General features: G+C 39.7%; 1 protein-coding gene and 1 non-coding gene across 3 annotated transcripts in view; one reads left to right on the forward strand and one right to left on the reverse strand.

Moving 5' to 3' along the window:
* Window positions 1-26378, forward strand: part of Plch1 (phospholipase C eta 1) — a 207416-nt gene that overhangs the window by 114267 nt on the left and 66771 nt on the right. For both annotated transcript variants that reach the window (XM_027391714.2, XM_027391717.2), the window contains exons 3-6: window positions 8987-9133; window positions 11402-11645; window positions 18924-19053; window positions 22113-22283. In XM_027391714.2, coding sequence (XP_027247515.1) covers window positions 8987-9133; window positions 11402-11645; window positions 18924-19053; window positions 22113-22283 — 692 coding nt within the window. The remainder of the gene's footprint in view (window positions 1-8986; window positions 9134-11401; window positions 11646-18923; window positions 19054-22112; window positions 22284-26378) is intronic.
* Window positions 20671-20773, reverse strand: LOC113832907. The gene has a single exon (XR_003480403.1). It is a non-coding gene; the product is annotated as a U6 spliceosomal RNA (small nuclear RNA).

Here is a 26378-nt window from a genome sequence, read left to right on the forward strand (position 1 = left end):
AAGACAACCATTAGTTAACTTCATGAACAGTCTTGCCATCATTGTGCCAGAGGGTACATCTTGCATTGTAGATCCAAATCATAACATAACATAGGCAAGACCAGTGATATCTTTCTCTCCACCAGTATCCTACATAGCATCTTTGAGTGCTAAGAAGGCTAGCCAGCAGGGAGAGTTTCCTGGCTAGTTCCGGACTGATTTCTCTGTATCCTAAAATCCAATTGTGTGATAACTTCAGTGTTGTTTTGGGTACCTCTGGCACCCGCCCCCCCCCAACCAATAACTTCTAGGAAGTAACCCATTCCTGCCTCTGAGACTTTCCATTTAATATTCCATGCCTCTGAGAGCAGCATTGTTCATCTATGTGGGGTACACTGTTCAGACTTTTTTTTCTTTGTTTTTCGAAACAGGGTTTCTCTGTGGCTTGGAGGCTGTCCTGGAACTAGCTCTTGTAGACCAGGCTGGACTCGAACTCACGGAGATCCGCCTGCCTCTGCATCCTGAGTGCTGGGATTAAAGGCGTGCACCACCACCACCCAGCCAAACTTTTTTTTTAAAACTGTTTTTAATTAGCTTACAAACCAGTGGGTTTTCATAAGACTCCTTTATACACCCTTAGGTTTGGTTAATCTGCTTCCTGTTCCTTCTTTATCCCACACCCTTCATTTCTATCTTTGAACCTTTAGTTCCTGATTTCCCTCCCTACTTTCTCATAATGTGTTCTACCATCACCTCTTAGGATTTATTTTTAGTTGAGTTGCAAGATTATAGGTTCCCACACAGCTTTTTCATATATATACTTTATTTTTGTTAACCCTATCCTTGCCCAGCATTCCACTAAGCAAGTGCTTTTAACAACCAAGCCACCTCACTGGTGTGTTACTTCAAAGCACAAATCAAAAATGGGGCATTAAAGTAACATTTTTATTCTTTGAGAATTTTATACAGTGAATTTTGATCATGTCCACCCCTTCCCCCAACTCCTCCTAGATCCCCCACCTACCACCATAACCTGTTTAGTTCAATTTGTATCTGCCTACTATTCTTGGGTGCAGGATCTGTCCCAGAGTGTGGTTAACATACCAGAGGTCACATCATTACAGAAAACTAAGTTTTCCCTTTCCTGGTCACTGCCAAATCCCAATAGTTCCTGAGCTAGGGGTGGGACTTTGTGGCCCCCTCCTCCTGAATTTTGTCCTCCTGAATTAAGCTTGTGCAGTCTTGTGCATGCTGTCACAATCACTGTGAGTTCATGTGATTGTGAAACTGCCCTGTTGGGTCTGCTAAACACTATTTCCTTGACATCATCCTCCACCGTTGGCTCTTACAGTCTTCCTACCTCCTCTTCCATGAGCGTCTCTAAGCCATGAGAGGAATGATGTGGCCATCACAAGTGGAATTTTCATTGTTGTTCAAGACAGAGTCTTACTAAGAGGATCAAGCTAGCCTCAAACTCCCAGTTGCTGGAATTATAGGCATGCACCACCACACCTGGCTAGAAGTAGTATTTATTTATTTGCTTCTTCTGCTGTGGGACTTAGAGAACTGACAACCCTTAAGGAAAATTTGTATATTTTAAACTAATTGTTCTAGTAAGGATTTATGTAATGCTTTAAAAGATTATTATGTTTTTTGTTTTCTAGCTGAGACTTTGTTATGAGTTTTAAAACTCTTAACTATGTAATAAAGTTAAGACAGTCCTCAACTCATCTGTTCTGCTCTTTAAATATTTATGCAACTGGTAGGCAGCCATTAAGATGATAATTGCAAAGTCTATATGAACATGGAAAGCTGGTTTATGATACAAATGCAAAAGCAAAGTGCCAAATGGCTTAACTAACATGATTCCAATGAGAGTAGCAAATTTATGCATATGGAATTTAGCAGATAAAACCTGTGTCTGGTGCAAAGGGCTGTGGGTATTTCTCTTTCAATATTCTTGCATGTTGCTGATTTTATTTTTTTAAAAACTTGTTTTCTAAGCCTACTAAAGTTCTACTGTATAGGAACAAAGAGGTTTTTTTTATGCAAAATTCACTGTATAAAATGTTTTTTGCAGGTTTTTTTGTGGGGAATCTCCAGTACTGGAAATGTACCCAGTGAGGCAGCAGCCCTTGTTTACCTGAAGTAAAGCCTTTCTTTCTTTCCTTGTTTTTCTTTCTTTCCCTTTCTTTCTTTCTCTCTTTCTTTCTTTCTTTCTTTCTTTCTTTCTTTCTTTCTTTCTTTCTTTTTTCTTTCTTTCTTCCTTTCCTTTCTTTCTTCCCTCCCCATCCCTCCCCTCCCCTTCCCCTCTCTTCCCTTTGCACACCCTCTCCCCCCACTGCTTCTCCTCCCCACTCCCCCCTCTTTAAGGTCTATTTGACTTTTATTTATGTGTATGTGTGTGTGTGTGTGTAAGTCAATTGTGTTTGTGTGCTTTCAGAGACCAGAGAAGGGTATTAGATCCCTTGGTATAGGAGTTATGGGCAGTTTCGAGCTGGGTGCTGGGATCTAAACTTTGTTCCTCTTGAAAAGCAAGCAGCAAGTGCTCTTAACATTTGAGTCATCTTTCCTGCTGAAGTAAGATCTTTTGACTCCTCTTTCAGTGTTCCACCAATCTAGCATGAGTGGAGACTGACTTTTATGGAGGGTGATAACTGTTGTACCCATCTGTATTAAAAGCAGAACATGAAGATTGGTGTATGCTTATATATAGGTAATTTTGGTAAGACCGGGAGAATCTTGTGTCTTCATCCTTGGTGACTTTTTTTCAGCACAGTATGTTACAGGTCATGACTGAGTGCTCCTTATTTGCTTGCTTTTTACCTGCAAAGGATTGTGTACTGTCAGGTTTGAGGAAAACAGAGGTGGGCTCTGTCTCTCTTATGACTTCAGTGGATTGTTCCTTCCATTTAACTTCAACCAAACAATTTTTCTGGAGATAGGGGATAATCAGTGAGGAAGCATAAAGCAGATATACAAGCAATTTAAGTCTTATGTTATTCTGGCTCTGATGGCCAAGTACTTTGTAATCAGGTGTGTATGTCTACTGCAGCAGATGACATGTCATCTTAGCTCATGCGATACCCAAGGCTGAATAGATAGATAAATGCAAAGCTAAATGAACATTCAATATGTTGTGCCAATATACCCCTCACTGAGAGACTAAACTCAGCTTTCCAAAATGATGCATTTGTCTGGGTGATACTCTCTAAGGGGAAAGAAAGGTGCATTTATTAACAGAAGCAATTGAATCTGTTCTTGAATCCCTGTGCTTTTCCTGTTAAAAGTGTTGAGATGGCACAGCCCCAGCAGTCACCTTTCAGGACAGAAAGGGAGAAGGAAAGAAGGGACAGTGTGTTTGCTTCATTTTGCTGTAGTAGGAGCCAAACATTCTCTAAAGTGGGTGCAGTTAGCTCAACTACCAGGTTTGGGGGGTTCAGTCTATGGTTGGTTGGCCTTTGTTTTGGCCCTGTGACAAGGCACTGCATCATGGCAGGCATGTGCAGCAGAGCAAAACCTGTGCACACAACAAACCACAGAGTGCAAAGGAAGAGATTGAGACCTACAGACCTCTTCAGGGGTGTGTCCTCAATGACCTTTTAGGGCCTTACATTCATAGGTTCCACCAGTCCCCCCAAGAGCTGCTAGAGGCTGGCAGCAAAGGCTGGCAATACAGCAGTTTCCCCTGCAGCCTCTCTCTCTCTCTCTCTCTCTCTCTCTCTCTCTCTCTCTCTCTCTCTCTTCTCTCTTCTGTGTGTGTGTGTGTGTGTGTGTGTGTGTGTGTGTGTGTGTGTGTGTGTGTGTGTGACTTAATCTAAACAATAGCAAGTGGTGTATGGACAATAGTGAACATTGAGTCAGATGCACAGGCAGTCCTCACTCCCAGGTGGGTGGATGGTACAATAATCCAAATTTTCACTCTGTCTTAAACAACACATTTTCTATCTCCAGAGAGACAGACTTCTGCATTGAATTATGTCTGAATCTGGCTAACTCTTTGCACAGAAATATATGATGAATGTTCCAAGTGAATCAAAATCTACCACCATCCCAGATCCCTGCAGCCTCCTCTTACTAGCACTTGGAGGGCCTTATCTACCAATTGTCTTCTGAGTTACTCTGTCAAATGTTGGATACTCGTAAACTTTCCTGCCCCATGTCTTCCTTGATGTTGCCAAGACGACACTTCTCCCCAGTCCAGCCTACTCCACTTTTCTTTGGCTTGTACCATGTTGCTCTTTAATTCTGACTTGAGCTTTGTCTTTAAAGAGAGTTGGGTTATGTCTTAGCTCAGATACTTTAACAAAATATCATAGACTAAGTGGCTTAAACCACAGACACACACTTATGTTTTAAAGTGTTGGGGGGAACTGCAAAGTCCAAGAAAACCGACAAGTTCTTGAGGGGATTTTGTATGACTTTTCCTTGGGAGATGTGAAGAGACATCTACCCATCACACATAGGGCACTGACAACAGAAAAAAGAAACAGTTTCTGCCAAATCTAGCTCAGTGAGCTAGTGCATTTATTGAGGTTACTTTGGGAGCATCCATGATGCAGAGGCAGCTGATTCACTGTAAAGGCTGCCTAGTATGAATGGGAACTCACAGAAGCAGTTATCACAGGGTCTCCCACAACATCCAGACCGCTCCAACGAGTAGTCTTCTCTTCTACATGATTATTTACTGCACATATTACCCTGGGGGAAAGCCTTGTGGGTGTAGTAAGTTACCTTAACTTGCAACCTTCGTGTAGTAAAGAAATGCTTCTGTAATGATAAGTCTTTACATCACCTGCCTGAGTTCCACCACAATGTTAGGACCCCCAAAATAACATACAGAGACTTACATTAGGTACAATGCTGCTGGCCAATGACTAGGATTTCTTATATGCTAACTCAGTCTTAATTACCAACCATAATCATTAATCTATATATTTGTGAAACTTATCTTATGGAGGATGCCAGTGGAATGTGTCCTGTCTTCCTAGGATCACATGGATGGTTCCTCAGAGAGGAGGAGGAAGAGAATGACAGCCTGCTTGTTCCTGCTTATATTCTGAGTCTGCCTGCTATGTCACTTCCTGCCTGGATCACAAGACTTATATTTACTACATTTCTCAGAATCCTCCTTGACTCCTAGTCCTGCCTAACTTGCTTCCTCATTGGCCAACAGTACTTTATTCAACAACCAATAAGATAAACATACACAGAAGGAAGCCCCATGGTGCTTCCACGCAGGAAATAAGCTGCTTGCCAGGGTTCTTCTCCTGGCCTGCCAACAGGCTCTTTTCTTATCATTGTCTCCTTTATGTGGCAAAGAGGAAGGGAAAGGATGGTGAGGAGGGATGGAATGAGGGAAAGCAGAAGCGCTCTTCCTTTAGCATCACAAATAATTTCATTACTCTCAGACCTCATCTGCCCAATGGTCTCTCAAAGGCACCACCTCTTAACGCCCCGTTTAGAACAAGAAGCATTTGCACTTCAAACAAAGGTTTCTATATATTGTGTTTATAATGCACCAGGCAGTGATTGAGTACTGTTCACACACATGGGCTCATTCAGCCCTCATCATAGTTTGAGAGGTAACTGCTATGATTATACATCACATAGAGAAGAGGGCACAGGGCACTTGAGCTGTTTGTGTCAGTCATATGAGTACCAGGTGTCAGAGCTACACTATAATTCATCTTAGGGCAAATACTGTCAATGTTCTTTTCTTTTTTAGATTTAAATCAATTTATTGATTTAAAGATGAGGTATAAATAACACAATATTTTTTGTTTTCAAATAATATTTTCTTTTATATTTAGAGAATACTTTATTAGTTTTTGTAATCAAACCCACGTAGATAAGATCTTACATATTTAATACAGTGCGTTACCCCTGTACGCTGTCAATGTTCTTAACCGTAGTTCTAAATAATCTTAATCAACACCTTCCTAAATGTTTTGTAATGGTAGATTTAAAAGTTGAAGACGGAGCCTCTTCCTCCTTCATTTTGTTTCATGATAGCCCTGAGCTTAGGATAGGTGTTTGCTCTGGGAGCTTCTGTTTATGGACATGATCTGTGGTCACTACCACTGCTATCATCAAACTTCTCAGAGGTTGCCTTCAGAGTTTGTGTTGGTTGATTTGACTTGATGGATTTGTCTTGATTCTCTGAAGTGTTCACTTCTGTTGTCCTTTAATTCCTGATCTGAAGTGGTCAATATATGAACCGAGGTAAAATCCAAGAGTACCAGCCCAAGATTCCTGGCATGCTAGAAACATTTACTGCCAGGGATGCACCACTCTCTACAATCAAAGCCAAATCATCTGGCCCCTTCTTTCCACACTACCACAGTGATCTGACTAAATAAACAGGAAGCATACAGAACATTGGCCAAATGTGAGCTCTCCAGCCAATACCCATCCTCACAAGCTTTCTGAAATCCCCAGTGCTGTTTCACCCTTGTTTTTAAGCTGGGGCAAGTCCACCTCAGCAAATTAAAAGCTGATGTTACTTGTTCTGGTGAATTGTGAATATTCTCTAATACCTGAAACGTCATCATGCAACCTTCTTTTGGGCAGGTTTCATTATTTTGAACTGTGAGGTAGTGCTACAGTGTTTTACTACAACCAGAAGAACACACATATGTATTGAAAAGTAAATCAAATCATTGCATATAAATAAGCAAGGTGTTTGCTGCAACTCATTACCTAACATGTACCTCAAATTCCTGGAGATGGCTGCCCATGGGAGGCAGCAGAATTGGCTTTTGGTTTCCTAACAAAGTACCCCATCATAGAAGAACACTTGGTTTTTAGGGTGCCAGATTGCTACAATTAGGTAACATGTTGAATAAATGAATGTATTTTATCAGTGCAAATTTCACTGCATTTCGTAGTTCTGACACAGGTAGATACAGAAATGCTATGAAAGCTTTAACTGTTTTTCATTTTTGTGTGACTTGAATTTTTAATATTTCTATAAAATATGAATCTTAAATATGTGTATATCTTTTCTTCAGATGCCAGATGTGACATAAATGTTTTTATCTTATGTGTGTGTTGATAGTGGATCTTGACTGGAACTGGCCTCTTATTGAGAAGAATATAATTCTGTTTGAGTCTAAACCCTGATCATGCAATGTATGCAATACCCACTTAAAGGCTAGAACTAGGAATTGTTTTGGAGAGTTAAAAAAATTTCAGCTCTTTAGCTTTCTTTTGGCACAATAGATGTCGCTTGAAGGCAGGTAGGCTTAGTGACATCTGTGACCCCAAACCTTTATGGTGTGCAATTCAAGTTTCTGTGTTTGTTTCCTTTTTTCATTGTTTCTTTCCCTTCGCCTTCTCTATCCCATCCTCTCTTTGGGGATCTAATTCAGGGCCTTGTATATTCAAGTGTTCCAGGCAGTTATTCTGTTACTGAGGTATATTCTCCATATCCATCTGTCTTAAGCAATATTTCTATTACCTCATCTCTTCCCACCATCAAATCCTCCAACTATAATAACCTAATAGCCATTAGGTTAACGTGGGTTTGTTCAAGTTATCTTTGATGGACATTCTGTGCATGTAGCCTAAGCTGTTCGATTAGATGATTTTTTCCTAGTAAAGACTCTCTTCTCCCCACCCCCAAGAGCTCAGATTTGATATTGATGAAGTTTGTTTTTATCATTTAAGAAAATCTTCTACTAAAGGCATCTGTTTGATAATGCAAGAATCCAGTTAGATATGGCAAGTACTCTGTCTCTGGCTGATACAATGAAAAGGAGTATTTGGAAGAATATTGGAAAAATTGAAGAAATCAGGGCATGATGTAGTCCCTTGTCATTCTTAGAGCAAAAAACTGACAGCTGTTGCATCTTGGGCAGACCAATCGGAGCATCTTGCAAAGCTCAGTTGTTCAAATGACCAAAGCCATTTTAGGCAATCATCCACTCAAGGTTCGAGGTTCTTCTGAAAAAGTCCATTTGCTATAAGCTTAAATCAGGTGCCTGTTCCTTAATGGGATGATTGACAGGCCACCAAAGATGCACAGAATCTGTGAGGAGTGTTTCTAAAGAAAAAGAGGATAGCCCTACTGAATCAGGGAAATGGGTAAGCAAACAGATGTCTACTTGCAGGGAAATTAATCTTAAGTCACACTAGGTGTAAATAAGAGCTTGGAAGTGCACTGTGAGTGATTTGAATATCACCTAAATTAAATAACCAAGTTATTCCTCTTGATGGAAAAAATATCAGTAGCCTAAATACACCAACAATTGTGAAAATTCATTTCTTGATTACATAAAACATATTTTCAACTTTCCAAACACAGAAATATAACACAAATTTACATTGAATCATCATCCAACCTTAATGGCTGGCCTTGTGAAAATCCTCTTTCTTTTGGTTGCATTTTAGAGCTGCTTGAATAAAAGCTCACAAGATTTCCTGTTTGAAAACTTCTTTTAGAAATATAAATTCAGGTGTCAGTCTATCTTAGACTCATACACAGAAACAACAAAAGGTAGCTTTGTGCAACAGCAATACATTATTTATCTGGAAATAGAATTTATTTTTTTAAGAGCTAGGGTTTTAGTTTAATAGTCGTGTTCATTTAATACACACAAGGCCTTTGCACAGAAATGGTAACAACCACCATGATTCTTATCCAAGTCCAGTGTGATGGCTCATATGTGTAATCCCAGCACACAGGAGATTGAGGTAAAGGTTACTGTGAGGTTAAAGCCACCATGAAACTACACAGGGAATTTCAGGACAAGCTAGACTACAGTGTGTGATTCTTGACCTCCCCCATAAAAAACAAAAAAAAATGTTTCTTTTATTATGTTTTTTTTTTCTAGCTTAAGCTTGATGAATAGATTCCTTAATAAGTCTGTTTTCAGGTTACCTCTGCCAAACACATCAGATCCTTGGGGTCTTGGAATGAATCAGAAGTTCTTTTGACTGTAAGCATTGCATGTTAGTATATACTTGCATTGTGTGAATCTCAGTGTGTTCTGATCTCTTGCAGTTGAAAGATGCATGAGTGTAATGCAGTCCGGGACACAGATGATCAAATTGAAACGTGGCAGCAAAGGGCTCGTTCGCCTCTTTTACCTGGATGAGCACCGGACCCGCCTCCGATGGCGACCCTCTCGGAAGAGTGAGAAGGCAAAAAGTAAAAGCACCCTTTGATTTCTTTGCTTTGATTAGCAGAGTAATATATGGATAATAACATGGGAAGTGATGAGTAGGCTCTGTAGATGCTTCAAATCTGTGAAGCTGTCCCACTTTTACAAGTTTGGGGTCAGTTGATCATAAAACAATAAATGATAATTATCTTTAAGGAATGGAAATCCATGAAGGCTTTCTTGTCCATAAATGTTGCAAATCCTAATATTTCCCCTATGTTGGAGATAGGCCATATTTTAGATTTAATTGGGATATTAGGTTTCACTGCTTGTGACTTTTCCTATAAAAGGTAAGGGATATTATAAACACAGTGGTCTTTAAAGTCTATTGCATCTTCCAAGCAATCAACTAATCCATTAATTAACAACAGTGTTTAAATGGTTAAAGTTTATTTCCCCCATCTGTACTATCTGTACTATCTGTATATCTGTAAATATATTAGTACAGATGTATCTGTACATCTGTACTAATATATATATATACTATCTGTATATATATTACTATATATACAGTATATATCTGTACTATATCTGTACTATCTTGCCAGGATTGTTGTCGAGAAACAGCAGTAGCAGATGGATATTTACTTGGGTAGACACAGTTAAATGAGATTTGTAAGTGGAAATGACTCGTGTTTATGGAGGTTAAGCAGTGCCATGATGTATGTACCTACTGCCAGCTGGAGAAGCCCAGAAATCAGTGATATGGCTCAGCCCAAGTCTCAGGGCCTAAAACCAGGGGAAGGGATGGTGTGACTCTCAGTTTTAGGGTCAAGATCTGAGCTGTCTGGGTTCTGTAGATTCAAGTCCCATAGTCCAAGAGCCCTAGTCCATGAAGTTTTCATATCATTGGACAAGAGATTAATGTCCCAGCTCCAGGCGGGAGAAAAATTCATTTTTATCTTCTGTCTTTTGTTTTTTTTTGTGGGCTGTTTGCTGATTGGATGTGGCCCACTCCTGTTGCGTGAGCATGACTCTTCCTTATTCAGTCCATTTATTCAAATACTGTTTTCTTCAGGCTAACTCTCCTAGACATACTCAGCAATGATGTTGTCTCTGGTATCTGGGAATCTCTTTATCAAGTATGTTGGCACTGTAACTGTTATACATACCTTCTGGATTTAGCACCAAGTTCTTGTTGGATTCCCCTATAATAGCTCTCATCAGCTCAATGCTTTCTGTTTTATGTAAACATCATTGGTTGAAAATCTCTTTGCCCTTAACAAGACCAAGCATGGGTCGGTTTATTTCTTAGTCTGTTCCCTGTACTGTTCTTGGCTCTGTCCCTGGTGCTGACATTGCAATCAAGGCAATAGTAACATGAATTCAGCTATGCCAAGCCACACAATAAAAATGAAGAAATAGATAAAAATTCCCTCTTTCTCCTCATCTTCCTCTTCTTCCCCCTTATCCCAGTGGCTTAGATCTGCCATGACTTTTTCTGATGTGGAGCATCAGCTGATTTTCCTGTGAATCATGCAGGGAATGACTTGATGCCAAAGTACAACTAGGACCCAGACCATGAGATAGAATTAGTGGTAGGGTAGATGGCAGTCAGTAGGATATGGAACATTCCAGATTCTTTCTTTAAAATACACATGCAGCATGGGCAAAAAAATAGTACTTCTCTGGTGCAATTCTTAAATGTCTTTCTGTTAACCTTGCTGAATGATGTGAATCCCTGCCTGCTAATCTCTAAGACCCCAGCCCTTTTCTACCTCTCCAGCTTCATCTCCCACTATTCTGTCTTCTGAGCATTTCAGGACAGCATCCTTGCAGTGGGCCCTGGTTTCTCTCTGTCACCCACTTTCCCAAGCCACACTGTCCTTATATTTCCCCCGTGAGTCACATTAAACTATGCTACTTCCTTTCTATGTTTGTCTTAAATATTTCACAAAACAGCATTCAATTCTGTTTGTGCAGATTTCCTGACATAAATATGTAGAGTGAATTTGAAATCGTTATTAGCCACCTTTTCTACTAGTCTTCTTGATGTGATAGGCACATCTGTTTCTTTCCTATAAATTTCAACACACTATTAGTAATTGCCTTGGGAAGACATTGTCAAGAATGCCCCAAAAGGTAAATCCTTTGAGGCCAGCTTTGCACATTTGGTCTTAAGAAGCACCACTTATAGACAATGAATGTTTTCTTCTTTAAAATGCTTTTAAATGATTTTGCATTTCTTGTTTCTTAATCACTACAGATAAATGTTTTCACCCGCCATATAACTATATGTCTCACTTCCTTTACAGTACTTATTGACTCCATCTACAAAGTCACTGAGGGCAGGCAATCTGAAATATTCCACAGACAGGCTGAGGGGAACTTTGATCCCAGTTGCTGCTTCACCATCTACCATGGCAACCACATGGAGTCCCTGGACCTCATTACCTCCAACCCAGAGGAGGCACGAACCTGGATCACAGGTCTCAAGTATCTGATGGCTGGTATCAGTGATGAAGACTCCCTTGCCAAGAGGCAGAGGACCCATGACCAATATCCTTCCTAGAACTTAATGCTTGATTTGTATGCTTGTGTGTGCCCCTGTTTGCATGTGTTCACATGTATGTGTGTGTGGTATGTATGTTGTTTCTTCCCATAACTATGAGGTCTGAAGCATCTCTGCTTGCTGTCTGTTTCCTGTCTTTTGAACTGTCCTCTGTCCTTTTGCTCTCATTCCCAGGGCATGAATAAATAAAACTAAAGAGACATAAACATGTGTGAACTCAGAAGCAGCATTCTGAAGAAACTGGATGTAGCTCCATAATCAGAGAGGTCCCCTATTAGATGTGATTGCGCTTTTATAATGAGATGTTCATGAGCTGTAATTGGGGGAGCATTAATTTGGATTATAGAAAATCCTGGAATGTCATAAATTCAGTTTAATTTAACAAATGCTTTTTGGGTTCTGATTAATGTAATGTATACCAAGTTCCTCTCAGCTTTTTTCTTCTTTTGAACTTACAGCATGGGTAGGTTCTTCCTATCACACTTACCCTCTCTAAAGAGTTTGAGAAATGAGAGTCTCCATCTGGTCCCTTTTCTTTTTTTTAATTTAAAAACTACATTTTGTACATTTACTGTTTGAAATTTTCATACATGAATATGTGTTTCGATTAAATCTATCCTTTACATATCCATCCTTTAGTCCATTCCCAGACTTCATATCCTCTTTTTTTAAAATCCACTTGAGCTCATTTGATGATGCTACTAAGTACTCAGGTGTAGGGCTATCCACCGGTACATGGGCAACTTCTCAGGGGCCACATCTGAAGAAATTGAACTCTATCTCATTCCAAGCCATCAGTTGCTGATAGTTCTTCAGTTTGGTCGGAACTTTGTGAGTCCTTGTTATTTGTGCTTGCATTTGGCTGGCTTGATCTTGCATAGGATTCGTGACTCAATCATAGCCTCTGTGAATTTATGTGTGTAATGGCCCTGTTACGTTTGGAAAACACTGTTTGACAGTAGTCATCTACTATCTCTGGCTCTTAAAATCTTTCTACTCCTCTCAAATGAGAGTAGAGCCTCAGGGGAAGAGGATGTGACACAGGCGTCTCGTTTAAAACTGAGTGCTCCATGCTGGGCAGTGGTGGTGCACGCCTTTAATCCTAGCACTTGGGAGGCAGAGACAGGCAGATCTCTGTGTGTTTGAGACCAGCCTAGTCTATAAGAGCTAGTTCCAGGACAGGCTCCAAAGTCACAGAGAAACCCTGTCTCAAAAAACAAAACAAAACCAACCAGCAAACCAAAAAACTGAGTGTTCCCCATTCTCCACATTTGACCAGTTGTCAGACTCTGTTTTAATAGCTGTCTACTGCAAAAAAGAAGCTCTCTGATGGGGGTTGAGAGGGGCACTCATCTATAAAGACAAGTATCTAGAAGGAAGTTTAATACCATGTCTACTTAGCAGACTAATAGTACCAGGTTCTTCCTTAGGGAAGGCCCAGGTTCTTGGTCCAGTTAACAGTACCAAACATGAGTTTTGTCTTGTAGAATGGGCCTCAAAATCCCAACAGAAAGCAGTTGGTTATTCTCTAAACATTCATGTCATTGTAGCCTCAATGAAACATTCATGTCATTATAGCCTCAATGGATGTATTTTGCCACCATTCTGATTCTTGATGAGACCTATTTCTGGGGTCCTGCCCTGCTCATGTTATAATTAATGTACTTGGTCTGAAGACACCTTCCTGCTGGGGTAGAACTGATCATGTTCTGTGGTCTTTCTGACCTCAATTCCTCTGCCTGTAAAGTGAGGGTATTTGGCTACTCTAGGTCTGTGGTTCCCTTCTTTATGCCTTTGATAGTGTTAAAGTATATGTGCTTGGTAAGGGAGAATGCTACATACTCATGTTAGACTCCTTCTTGCCACCACCACTACCATTATCACCACCATCATCATATGCAGGAGTATAGAAAAATTTATACTTATTAGCTATATAGACCCACACATAGGATACTGTTGGAGTAGAATGGAACAAATAGCCCGGGAAATGATTTCAATGACATGAAGTCTGAGCTGATGAGCCACACAGTTTTCATCTCTATTCACAGCAAGCAGGCGAGTGCAAGTGGGATTCTTGAAAAACGTTAAAACATGGAGCTAACTATTTTTGCCTTGGGTCTGTTGGTTTGACATTTGGCGAAACAGAATAAATAAGAAAAACCCAAGTAAGCGACAATATGGAACAGTGGCAGCACTCTGTGGCACAAGCATCAAAAGCCATGTTGATGGGTTCTTGATAAAGACATGCTTTCTTGACAGTGAGAGCTCTAAGATGGGCATTTCCAGGGTGGGGTTAGTTGTGGCTCAGTGACATCATCAGAGACCCAGTTCTGCTTCCCCAACATGTGAGCTTGGTCCCTCAGCTGGCAGGCTACCTCTTGGTCAAAGGAGATATAATGTCTTTAGGTGGCAGTGCCAAATACAGTCCTGTCCAGGGGAACAGCATTTCATTTTACAAATGAGACAGAGGAGAAAAAAGAAAGCCTTTCTAGAAGTATCTCCATAGATAACCTTGATGAGAATTCCTATTGCAGGCCAATCCCTGCTTGAAAACTGCCATGATGCTTTGCTAACATGAGGTATATAATGATATTTGTCATATTAGAAGCTAACTGTGAGCACTGAAAAATTGTTTGTTTAAAATCATAGTAATTTTTAGTACATTTAATGTACTATAGAATGACTATTCTTTTTCAAACAGACTTGAAGGATCCTGTTGCTTCACTACTTTACACGATTCTACAATGTTGGATGCAAGAAAGCACACGAGTTTCTGCATTTATTTTGTACTTAGCCTGTATTGATTTGGTGGCTTAAAGTATATGAAAGAAAATCCAGCCTCACACAGACAGGCTGTGAAATTTGGAGACTGTGTCATCAGAGACACTCAGGCATGTACTCTGAGCATGGCTGGGTTAAGTTCAAGATTCATCTCTTTTCCATCAGTGGCTGATCACCTTTAGAGCATATGACTGGTGGATACATTAATATAGTTGAGGTTCTGTATGAAACAAGGAAAAACAATGGTCACAGGGAGAACGATCAGTTCTGGAAGCTGTGGTCTACACCGGTTAATTAGAACCTACTTGAATATCCCAGAGTCTTTAGCCCAAAGGTCAGAGTCACAATTCTTGACATTCTGGTAAAAGGTGGGCACAGACTGCAGGGTCATCTTCTTGCTTTATTGGTCAGTGGGGTTTTCTGTTTTTGTTAAACTTAATGCATTTACGTTTACTGTCACTTGAAGGTATTTGTAATTGAATTAGCATGGGAGCAATCTTACAAGACACTTAGAGATAGTTGGTGTTTGTGCCAATAAGGGAAGGGATAGGGAAGAAGAAATTAATAGATAGTAAGAAAAATAGTGAAAAGTGGGTAGAGGCGGGGAACTACTCTTCAGAATTGACAAGGTTTTAAATAATTATGTTGGAATTAACTGTTTTTACATTTATTTTCTTGTGTATATGACTGTGCATATGCCTATGCATGTTCATACTAAGGTGAGAGTATGGAGGTCAAAGGTCTGCCTGTGGAAGGTAGTTCTTTCCTACATGTGGGTTGCAGGGATTGGACTGAGGTCATCAAAGGTTGACAACAAGGACTTTACCTGTTGAGTCATCTCTCTAGCTGCAAACTGACATTCTTGGTTGGACATATGTTTGATCAGGAGAAAGGATGTAGGATGCTTACTATTAGACTTCACTTAGGACTTAAACTTTTCATGAATAAATAATGAGTATAACAAATCTTAAGTAGCCGAAGGAGAAAAATCCATCTACCTAGGGCATGAATTGAGTTATTTTGGTATTATGGTGGGTTCAGTCATGTTGATGTTTGGGTAGCTTCCTCCTTTTTGTCTCATAGTCTGTGTCTGTAGGTTATCAGTGCTGGTAATTCTGGTGCTTGCTCAGTGGAGGGTGTAGAGAGTGAAAGAATTAATTAAGCACTGCCCTGCACATAGTAAGCACTTCGTTAATAGACTGCTTGCTGCTGCAGTGGTGAAGGCTGGCAAACCTCTTCCCATCTTCCTTTGGGTGTACGAACTCTGAAATCTCACTGCCCTCTATCCCATGAAAAGATGACGGTAGTGGTGTATAGCCTCAGCGTTAACTGCATCAGCCTGTTCTCTGTTTTCTCCACTCACTCTGTCCTGACACTGTGCAGGAAGTTGTCACTTGCAGGCACCCCCTTACACGTGCTGTGAGTTAGAACCTTACTCCTTCAGGCTTCAGGGGAAATGCAGCTCACTGCCTGGGTTTATCTAGGATTATGAGCTAAGAATGAGTTTTAATTTTAATGGTTTTAAAAAGCCAAAAGAATGGTAACATTTTTGTTTAGAATTTGAACATCATTTTGCACAAGCAAAGTACTACTGGCGTACAGCTGTGCACATTCCTGCTGCTGTCTATCTGGCTGCTGTTCCCTTTGTGAAGAGGATGTAACTGAGATGAGTCATCTGTGGAGACTGAAAGGTAGACTGCTAGGTACTTTACAGAAACTTTGCCCTCTTTCATCCTGGTGTGAAATAATGCCACATAATCTCACATTCTCCTATGATTTTGTCATGGAAAATACCTACCGTAGCATTCATTTCCTTTTTCCTCCAATTTTCCTTCTGCAGAATGACTTGCTCTTCTTATATTTTTGGTTGTGAGCCTAGCCTTTAATGGCTAAGCCATCTCTTAAGCCCAACTTGCTCTTCTTAATGTTGTTATTGTGTGTGGTAAAGAATATCAGTTCAGTGGTTTTCTGGGTACTCACATCTTGGTTATAAAGCATAGCTTGAAGATACCAGGAACATTCAGCTGCTTTCCTATGTATATTGTGACTGGAAATAATGGTTTTTCCTATCATAGAATGTGGAAATTGCAAGTGAGCTCAAGGTTATCTAGTTGGACTTTCTGACACTGGAGAGGAGGAAACAGGCACCAAGAAGTGACATGAGTGAGCCGCTGTAACAGGGATGTGCCATCTGTCGAATCAGGGCCAGTGTTTATTTCTAGTTCTGACTCCATTCTGCTCATGCTTTGTCAGTTCCCTGTCCTCTAAATCAGGTGTCAAGGCCAGCTTATGGATAGATGTGAAGCCTTGTAGACCCAGCCCAATGAGGTTGTATCTGCAGGCTGTGCTCATGCCGAAGGTGCACCGTCTTTTGTCTCTTCCCAAGTCTGCTACAGGGTTTGATAGAAAACTGTAGGACAAAAAGATTGAAATAATACTGTCATTGGATTCATTTATTCACTTCTCTGTACTCTGTGTGGCTGAGTATGTTATGGGCACAGGAGTGTGCAATCTAAAAGGATGGAGCTCCATGGGAGGAGTTCTGTGTGTACAGGAAACAAACAAATAAAAAAAAAAACTCTCACTAGTAATTGGCATCCTTTTACTTCTTTGCTTATTTTTCTTCTAGGTCCCTTTAACCTGTAGGTAGAATATACAGCAAGCTCCTGACTGCACTTTGCAAGAAAAAATGGAAAAGAACTGGGTTTTTGTGTTACTTTTATTATAAAATGACTCTGGAAGGAAAGCAGATTTTACCTTCTGGTTGTTTTTAAGTTTTCAGTGATTAGCATATATAAATTGTGTAAGTTACTGGGATTTGTTGTGTTCATCATTCATTCATTCATTCATTCATTCACACACATATACTTTTCACTTTTTAAGGCATTTATCTTGACTCACATAGGGAATCTAAGTTGTGTTTTCCTATTACTGGGACACTGGTTGATATATTGAGTTAGGGAAAATATTTTAGTAATGTTACCTGCTTGATAGGGTGATATTATTCATTGGCCTTCTGCTGTGATTTGCTTCTATTCTCCCACTTCTTGTTTTTTTTTTTAATTTAATTTATATTTCTCTTATGTGTATGGGGTGTTTTTTGTTTTGTTTTGTTTTCCTGCATGTATGCCTGTGTCTGTTGCCTGAAGAGGCTAGAAGAGGGCATTGGATCCCCTGGAGCTGGAATTATGATGGTTGTGAGCCCCCTTGTGGGTACTGGGATTTGAACCTGGGTTGTGTGGAAGAGCAGCTAGTGCTCTTAACTGCTGAGCCTTTTCTCTAGCCCATCCATTTCTTGGTTTTTTTAAACCTATGCCTTTCTCTGAGTTTGATTCTCTGATTTTATTTATTTTTTTAAACCACTTTCATTCCTTTCCTCTTAGATTCCCTTTAAACTTTGAAGCTCAATTTAATATTCTTTGCATACAATACCTTCCTTAAAAATATGTTATATTAAAATGCTATGTGTTAATTGGGAATTTCCAATGCATCCAATTAATTCATTCCCTCATTTGAGGATCTTTGAAATCTCAATATACATGACATGAATCCTTTATATCTAAACTCAGCTTCATATTCTCACCCCTGAGTCTCACATTCGAGCTTGCTTTGAGGAGAAATTTGTACTTTTTAGGGGTCACTATGATATCTAGTGATAAAGGAGTCATTCGGACTAGAGATGGGCCTTATGTGCAGGAAACATAGATTAGATCAGATTGTAAGAGTCTTGGAATTGAGATGAGACTTCATTCTCCTGACCAAAGATTTGCTTTTTTCCCTAGCTATAATGAGGTTCAACTAATTGGTCTAATTTTTAAAACAGAAGATTAATAGATAGAGAAGAGAGTTGAGCTCTTGATTGGAGAATGATGACAGTGAAAGCATCATAGTGAGAGTGCATAGGAGAAGATAAAGCCTAGATTTGTTATATCTGAAATTTCATTATATTGATATCTTGGAACAGAGTTAGAACATTACCACCAGGCTCTTCCTGCTGTGTGCTCTCTGTGTCCTACAAAGGTGAGCCTCTAACTCTTTGTGTATGAACAGAATTTGTTAGCTTGGCTGCATTATTGAGAAGATGAAGTCAGGATAATATATGAAGTCGTAGATATACTTGTGTTGTGATGTTGTCCACAGAGGCTGAGGTGCTGTCCTCTCTACAGGGAAAGTGGAACTATTGATGTATCTGTCCTCCTTACTGGTGGAAGACAGTGCTTTTCAAAAATAGGCCTAATTTAGATTATGTCAGGCAAGCATTTTGAATTACACCTTTCAGTATTCTAATATGACTCTGGTTTTGCAGTGGAGGGTGGTGTCCACATGGGTTATTGTCGTTTATCAAGATTTCATCAGAGCCTGTGCATTGCAGGGTCTCTTCGCAAGCATTTCTTCTGTTTCCATGCTGCTGATAGTGTCCCTGTGACATTCAGTGAGAGAGCAGTTCTTATTCTGAAGAAAACTTTTCTTTGACCTTTCTGCACATGGGTGAAGCAGACCTTTGAGGAGGCTGATAAGAATGGCGATGGCTTATTGAATATTGAAGAGATTCATCAGTTGATGCATAAACTAAATGTCAATCTGCCCCGAAGAAAAGTCAGGCAAATGTTTCAGGTATGTGTTCACCTTTTGTAAAATACAGCAGTTACTGATGTAATCAGGCATATTACAATCTTTTATTTTGTTAGAAATGGTTCTGTACTGTTTTCTTTTTTCTTTGATAAAGAGAGGCATTGTGTTTCATCAAAGGAAAAATCTTCATAAACTCAAGAAGCATTCCGTTTCATCCCCTTGAATACTTCTTTGCTGTTGCTGTTTCCGAAGAGCAATTATAAGCACTTTTTCTGACATTTGATTAGGGGCGTGAACTTGATCAAGCCCTTTGGAGAGGACGAAAATGCTTCGTCTGCCTGCCAAAGGGTTGGGGTTGGGGCTGTTGGCAAGTCCAAATAAAGAGCAAGCTATAGGAGAAAAACAGCACTGTCAGGGGCGCCAGGAGTTTAAGGTTGAAAACCCATGAGGCTTGGAAATGCTATGGAAGACAGAGGCTGGCTTCCTTCTCTGACTCCTTAAGGTGGTGCTGCTTAGGGGACACTCCACTTTAGGGATGGTTTGTTCTGGCGGTATTTTTCCACTGCACTAGAGAACAACATGAGCAAAAAGGAAAAGAGGAAGGAGTGAAATACAGGAAAGCTAGAAAATGTTTATGTCCGATATCTTATGGGCTCAGAGTGAATTCATCAGTCAAATTCATTTATTTAATAGTTACTGTTTAAAGTTAGCATTTATGACAAGTTTCATTATGGCATTTTCATACATACTTTGGTTGATTTTCTTCCCTTTTCTACCTCCAATCACACACTTGTACCCTTGTGCCCCTAAGTAGTTTCTTCTCTGTGTCCATATCATTCTGTATACTGTGAGACAGGATCATACTATGTGGCCAGGCTGGCTGAGAATTTACAGAACTCTGTCTGCCTCAGTCCCTTGCTCTGGGATAGTAAGCCACTGTGTATGTGGTGATGCAAGTTTAAAATAAAATTCAGAGTCCCTTTTTAGGGTCTTAGATTTTAAAATGTATTAAACCAGAAAGTGACCAGGCACATGGGCCTGCTATATGTGAAATATGTCCATCTGGGTCCCGAGTCCAGCAGGGGTCTGCAAAGATAGGCTTATAGTGGGAATGAAATGTTCAGGAGTTTCCATACAGGTTAAGTACCCTCATATGAAATTATCAAATCCAGAAGTATTTTTGGATTTAAGACTTTATTTTTGGGGTTTTGGGATATTTTAGAACTTGTAAGTAGAAATCTTAAATATATCTGTTAAATAAGATTCAACCCCCTCCCCACACACACCCACACACAAATAACAGGATCTTACTATGTAGTTCTGGCTGACCTGGAACTCACCATGTAGATCAGACTGACCTTGAATTCCCATAGAGTTGCTTGCCTCTGCCTCCTGAATGTTGACATTAAGGTGTGCATCATCATGCCTAACAGGATTAAACATGCTGATTTAAAATTGTAACAGGAAAGTGAGCAGTATATGCAATTTCTTAGATGCAAAGACTCTTCATTAGTCCCCATATTATCAAAAGCCAATTTATATCCATATTTAAATGACACCATAGGAGCTATCAGCATCATATAGAAGCTGTACAAGACTTAACTATGTTTTTGTGTGCTCTTAAGTAACCTAAAGTTAGCATTGAGCAAAAATTTTCTTAAAAATTTGGAATGCTTCACACTAATTTGCATGTTGTCTTTGCTCAGAGGCCATGCTAATCTTCTGTATTGTTCCATTTTTAGCATGTGCCACTGAAGCAAACATGAGCAATAAGCAAAATTGTCATGAGCATTTCGACTTTCAAAGCTATATTTAAGTCTATTTAACAGCAGAGTGTTCTTTCCAAAACCCAAGGCTTCAAAATGCCACTCATTTCCTGCCGGTTTTGGTTTGGTTGCTATTGTGTTCACTGTGAATGAAGGTGATCTTGTAAATGCTCTGGTTGCTCAGCATGCTTCCCTGGCAGTTTAATGGTGAATTTAGCCAATCTTAAGATCCAAGGTGAACAGTTCTTGTGCAATACTTATTAGTGACAAATAATTTAAAATAAACATCTACCTGCATGAGCTGCTTGGACTTTTTCTTGGACACAAAGCTGGATGGTACCACTGCTCCAGTGGCCATAAGAGCCTGAAGCCACTGTGAGTCATCAGAGAGATTGTCTTAGGGGAGGAATTACATTTCCTAAGATATGCCAGTTCTGAAGCAAGTGAGAGACAAGTATCTATGCTGTGCATTGAGTACTGCCTCTCCCTTGACCTTTATCTGTTGTGCTCAAGGTACCTTTTTGACTGGTTTCCTCAAAGAGCAGCTGTTGATTTCCTTGCTTACTTTTAAAGATAGGGATTTAAAATAAATATTGCTTTCTGGTTTTGCTTATAGTTTCCTTTGGCAGGTCTCCAACTAGTCATCTTCTGCCTCATCCTCCGGAATGCTGGTATTACTGGCAGTTCAGATTTTGTTTCCTAACAACACACTATAAGTTAGCTTCAAGCTTTGCTTTAAAGGTTTAATTATATCATTAATGTTTTTACTATTTGCTTGTCTGTAATTTTTATTTCTGATGCTGGGATTGATGCAGGGCTGTCATACAAATTTGGGCTTAATTAAAAAAATGTGTTTTGTCTGCATGCATGTAAGGGCACCATACATGTACAGTACTGAAGGAAGCCAGAAGATGGCCTTGCATCTCCTGGAACCAGAGTTACAAATAGTGGTGCACTGCCATGTAGGTGCTTAGGACTGAACCTGGGTCCTCTGCAAGAGCAGCCAGTGCTGTGCTCATAACTGCTGAGCCATCTCTCCAGCCTCCATGTCATACAGATTTGAGTTAGAGTTGTTCACTTTGAAGTGTTTACTTTCTCATTTAGAAACATTATTTCTGCTAATTTATAGAGGTATTAAATTGGTTTGTCTAACATTGATTATAATTTGTTGAAACTTTCTTGATTGTCTAACAATTTTTTATAATATTCCATGTGTGCTTAACAATGTATTTTTGTGATTTATGTGCTGGCCCTTTTTTATAGTAAATGTTAACTTTCTTGTTCTGAATTCACTCACTATTTCCAGTTCTTACCGCCTTTCTCTACCTTGTTCAGGAAGCTGACACAGATGAGAATCAGGGAACCTTGACATTTGAAGAATTCTGTGTTTTTTACAAAATGATGTCTTTGAGACGAGACCTTTATTTGCTGCTCTTGAGCTACAGTGACAAGAAAGACCACCTGACAGTGGAGGAGCTGGCTCAGTTTTTGAAGGTGGAACAAAAGGTATCTTTAGACTGTGGAATGGTTTGTTCACTCTTGTGCTTGAGAGGTGCAGGTATCTTTGGGGTATTTTTGGTTTAGGTATATGCTTAAATGCAGAATATACTGGTAAATAGCACAAGCTATCAGAATCATACCAATGGATCATTTAAATCATCTATGTAGAAGCTCTTCAGGAAAGTGCTAAGCTGAAACCTAGCATATATAACTTTTTATCTTGTCTATGTTGAATATGGATGTGTGTATTTTTTTGCAAAGAAATGAAAGTTAACTCATTTCATTTTAGACTTACTGGTAATATTTTATTTGTATTGTAAGGTGTTAGTAACAATATAAATTTGTATTGATTTGTGTTAATATAAGTTAATATTAGCAAAATATAAATTGATATTTAACTCATAATAACGAGGTTTTTTTAAACTATGATGTAATTCTTAGGTCACACTATGAACACTGGTAATTCAGATAGGAAATTGGCATCTAATCATGTGCAAAGGTTAGCAAATTAGGCCTTGCCTAGAGTAGGAATTCCTAAATCTACTTAAAGGAAAACACTAGATTTTTAATACAATACAGGCTGATTTATGTTAAATAAGGTTAATTTTTTATATGTCTGTTTTATAGTTCTTTAAACTCCATTTCTTAGTACAGTAGAGAAATAAATGGTTTCTTGCATAAGTCTCCAACACAGGTGGACACTCAGATTTGTGACATTTCAGGTTAATTCGTTGCCATGGATGAACTCAATGTACATTTCTGAGACTGTGCTAAGTTTGGAGAATGTGCAAAATATACCCTTAGAGATCTTGAAATGAAGAGACATTTCTTGATATTTTATAGTTTTCAGAGTCTATGATCAAATTAAAGAATGCTACGAAGTAAAGCAACACGCTTTGTTTTTATTGTGTTGAGACAGGGTTCTTGTATGGCTGAGGGTACCTGGAACTCCTGTTGCTTCCCAACTGTTTGCTGAGCTGTGGTAGAATAGGCATGCAATATACTCCCAGAAAAGCAACATACATTTTAAGGTTTTCCCTTCTTAAGCTTAAATAACTAATTATGAATTAAGAAAATGGTGTTGTATTGTTTTCCTGAATTGTTGCTTCCTTTAAAAGTACCTTTGAGGGGCTGGGGAGATTATGAGCACTGGCTGCTTTTCCAGAGGACCAGAGTTTGATTCCCCGCACTCACATTGGGTTGCTCACACCACCTGTAACTACAGCTCCAGGGATCTGACACCTCTGGACTCCATGGGCAGCAGCACTCACTTGCACATAGGCACACACATATAATTTTTAAAAAAAAATATGATTGAGTAGGGGGGTGGAGAGAATGCTTTGCTATTAAATGAGTTTACTGTTCTTACAGAGGAACTGAATTCAGTTGGTAACAGCCATATCAGAAGGCTTGACACTGACTGTTATTCCAGCTCCAGGGGATCCAACATCCTCTTCTAGCCTCTATGGGCACTTACACACATGGGCAAAGACACACATATACACATAAATAATCTTTTGAAAAAAAGTATTTTTGTGAGCTGGTGGAATGGCTCAGCAGGTTACGTTGCTTTCTACTAGCCCAAGTTTAATTGACAGATGACCCAAGTATACCAGAACCCACGTGATGGAAGGAGAGAACTTCCTCCCACAAGTTGTCCTCTGACTACCACCTGTGCAGCATGGTCTGTAATACGTTTTCTGTATCTTAATACTAGATTTCTCTGCCGATGCAATCAGCCAGATCAAACCAAACTGAAAAAGTAAAAGAACAGGTATATTTGAGCAAAGCAACTCCGAGGTGAGTTCTACAGTTCTAGAGATTGAGGCAGGAGAAGTCAGGCAACGAACTAAAGCAGGGAGCTTTTATAACCTGTTGGCTAGGGGTGATGACGTGTCCACCATAGGCTGGGTTTGTGCCCAAGTATGGTCAAAATTTGAGCACTTTAGGTGGGGTCTTGAGCATCTGGCAAACTTCAGGGGGGGGAGCTGCCATAGCTGCCAAGAATTCGGGACTGGGCTTTTTGGCACCTTTTCTTTCTTGGAGATTCTTTGAGAGGGTAGGGTTTTGAGGAGAGGAATGGGGCTTACCAGGTCAAGCATGAGTGAGCTGGAGTTTCCAGAAGAACAGTCTGCATGTATCCATCTGTCTTAGTTAGGGTTACTATTGCTGTGATGAGACACCATGGCCAAAAGCAACTTGGGGGAGGAATGGTTTTGTCACTCATGTTTCCTTATAAAAGTTCATCATCATTGAAAGCAATGGGGCAGGAACTAACGGAGGACGATTACCTGGAGGCAGGAGCTGATGCAGAGGCCACGGAGGAGTGCTTCTTACTGACTTGCTCCTCATGCTTTGCTTAGCCTGCTTTCTTGTAGCACCCAGGACCACCATCCCAGTGGTGTCCCTACCCACAATAGGCTGGGACCTCCTATTGTGTGCGCTCAAAGATGATCCATAGGCCATAATACTAAGATTTCTTTATTCAGATAAACAACACCCCAAACGCAAGCCAGAGCGTGCCAGGTGCTGTAAACTAGCGTGGCCAGAGAGAAGGGAAGGTCCATGTGTTTGCGGCCTCTTAAGAATTGCCCCCCCTTCGACCTCCCCTGACCACGCCCTCACAGGTGTGGCCAGGCACACCTGTAGGGGCTACTAAGGGTCGGGGCTACAGTGTCTCCCTACACCCTCCCTCATCAATCACTAATTAAGAAAATACCCTACAGACTTGCCTGCCCACAGCTGGATCTTTAAAGGCTTTTTCTAGGTTGAGGTTCTCTCATCTCAGATGACTAGCTTGTGCCAAGGTGACATAAAACTGGCCAGCACACTAAACATATGAAATAAATAAAAAAATGAATAAATGTAAGAAAATGCCTCTGTTAAGATACTAATGCATTGCTAATATAGATGCAATCATTCTCTTAGTTTTGGTACTAATTTGAATTAAAATTTTATTACTCTCAATGTGTGCATGATGTGTGTATGTATAGACATGAGCCAGAGGAAAATATTTTGGAGGTTGTTCTCTTCTTTCGTCTTTACCTGGGTCCCAACTAGGTTTGCATGGCAAGCATCTTTACCCATAGAGCCATTTTGATGTACCCTAAGTTAAATTTTTGAAGTGACTTTATTTATTTCAGTTGTCTGTGGGAGGGAGAGAGGGTTGTACATCTGAGGTGAACTTGTTCCAGTGTTCCAATCTTATCCTTTCTTTTTTCTTTTCTTTCTTTCTTTCTTTCTTTCTTTCTTTTCTTCTTTTTTTTGTTTTTTTTTTTTTTTTTTTTTTTTTTTTTTTTTGTTTTTTTTAAGACAGGGTTTCTCTGTGTAGCTTTGAGCCTATCCTGCCACTCACTCTGTGGACCAGGCTGTTCTCAAACTCACAGAGATCCGCCTGCCTCACAAGTGCTGGAATTAAAGGCGTGCACCACCAACGCCCGGCCTCAGTGTTCCAAATCTTGAAACTTCCTTTAATTTTCTCCTGTTTAAGGCAGAAAAAAATTATCACTTTTACTTTCCATAGCCCCAAATTTGTCTGATGTTCTTAACCTGAGCTGCCTAGTGCAGGAAAGTCTCACTGATTTAGAGGTCCTCTGACTGAGCTGGACAGGTATTGTTTAGGACAGCTAAGTGCAATTTTTGAATTACATTTTATGGGTAGATGAATTGGTTAATTGGCTTTAGAATGAGGAAAAGCAGCAAAAATTTGGCAAATGAAGTCCACTCATGTTTTCTCTGTATAATTTCCTTACCACTCAGCCTCAGTGTTAACTGTTTTCATTATAATGCTGTATAAAAGATTGTTTTCAGTTTGTAAAGAATAAAGCAACAAGAAAATCTTTATTTTTGTGCTAATGTAGACTTATAGAATGTCATCTTAGCATTTATTTGATTGACATTTCTTTGTAGTAGAGAAAACCATTATTTCCCATGCATTTGCTTTTTATGGATCTAAGTACTGCGTGCTGATTGTGCCACAGAAGTTTCACCATTTGTTTACTTTTTAATTTTATTGCTCTTAATTTTGTTTTAAAGCCTCTATACAACAGAAAATTTGCCCATATGAAGTCTTTCATGTTTTTCTCTTGTTCTACTTTGGGG

This window comes from Cricetulus griseus (assembly GCF_003668045.3).
Source record: "Cricetulus griseus strain 17A/GY chromosome 1 unlocalized genomic scaffold, alternate assembly CriGri-PICRH-1.0 chr1_0, whole genome shotgun sequence".
Taxonomy (NCBI): domain Eukaryota; kingdom Metazoa; phylum Chordata; class Mammalia; order Rodentia; family Cricetidae; genus Cricetulus; species Cricetulus griseus.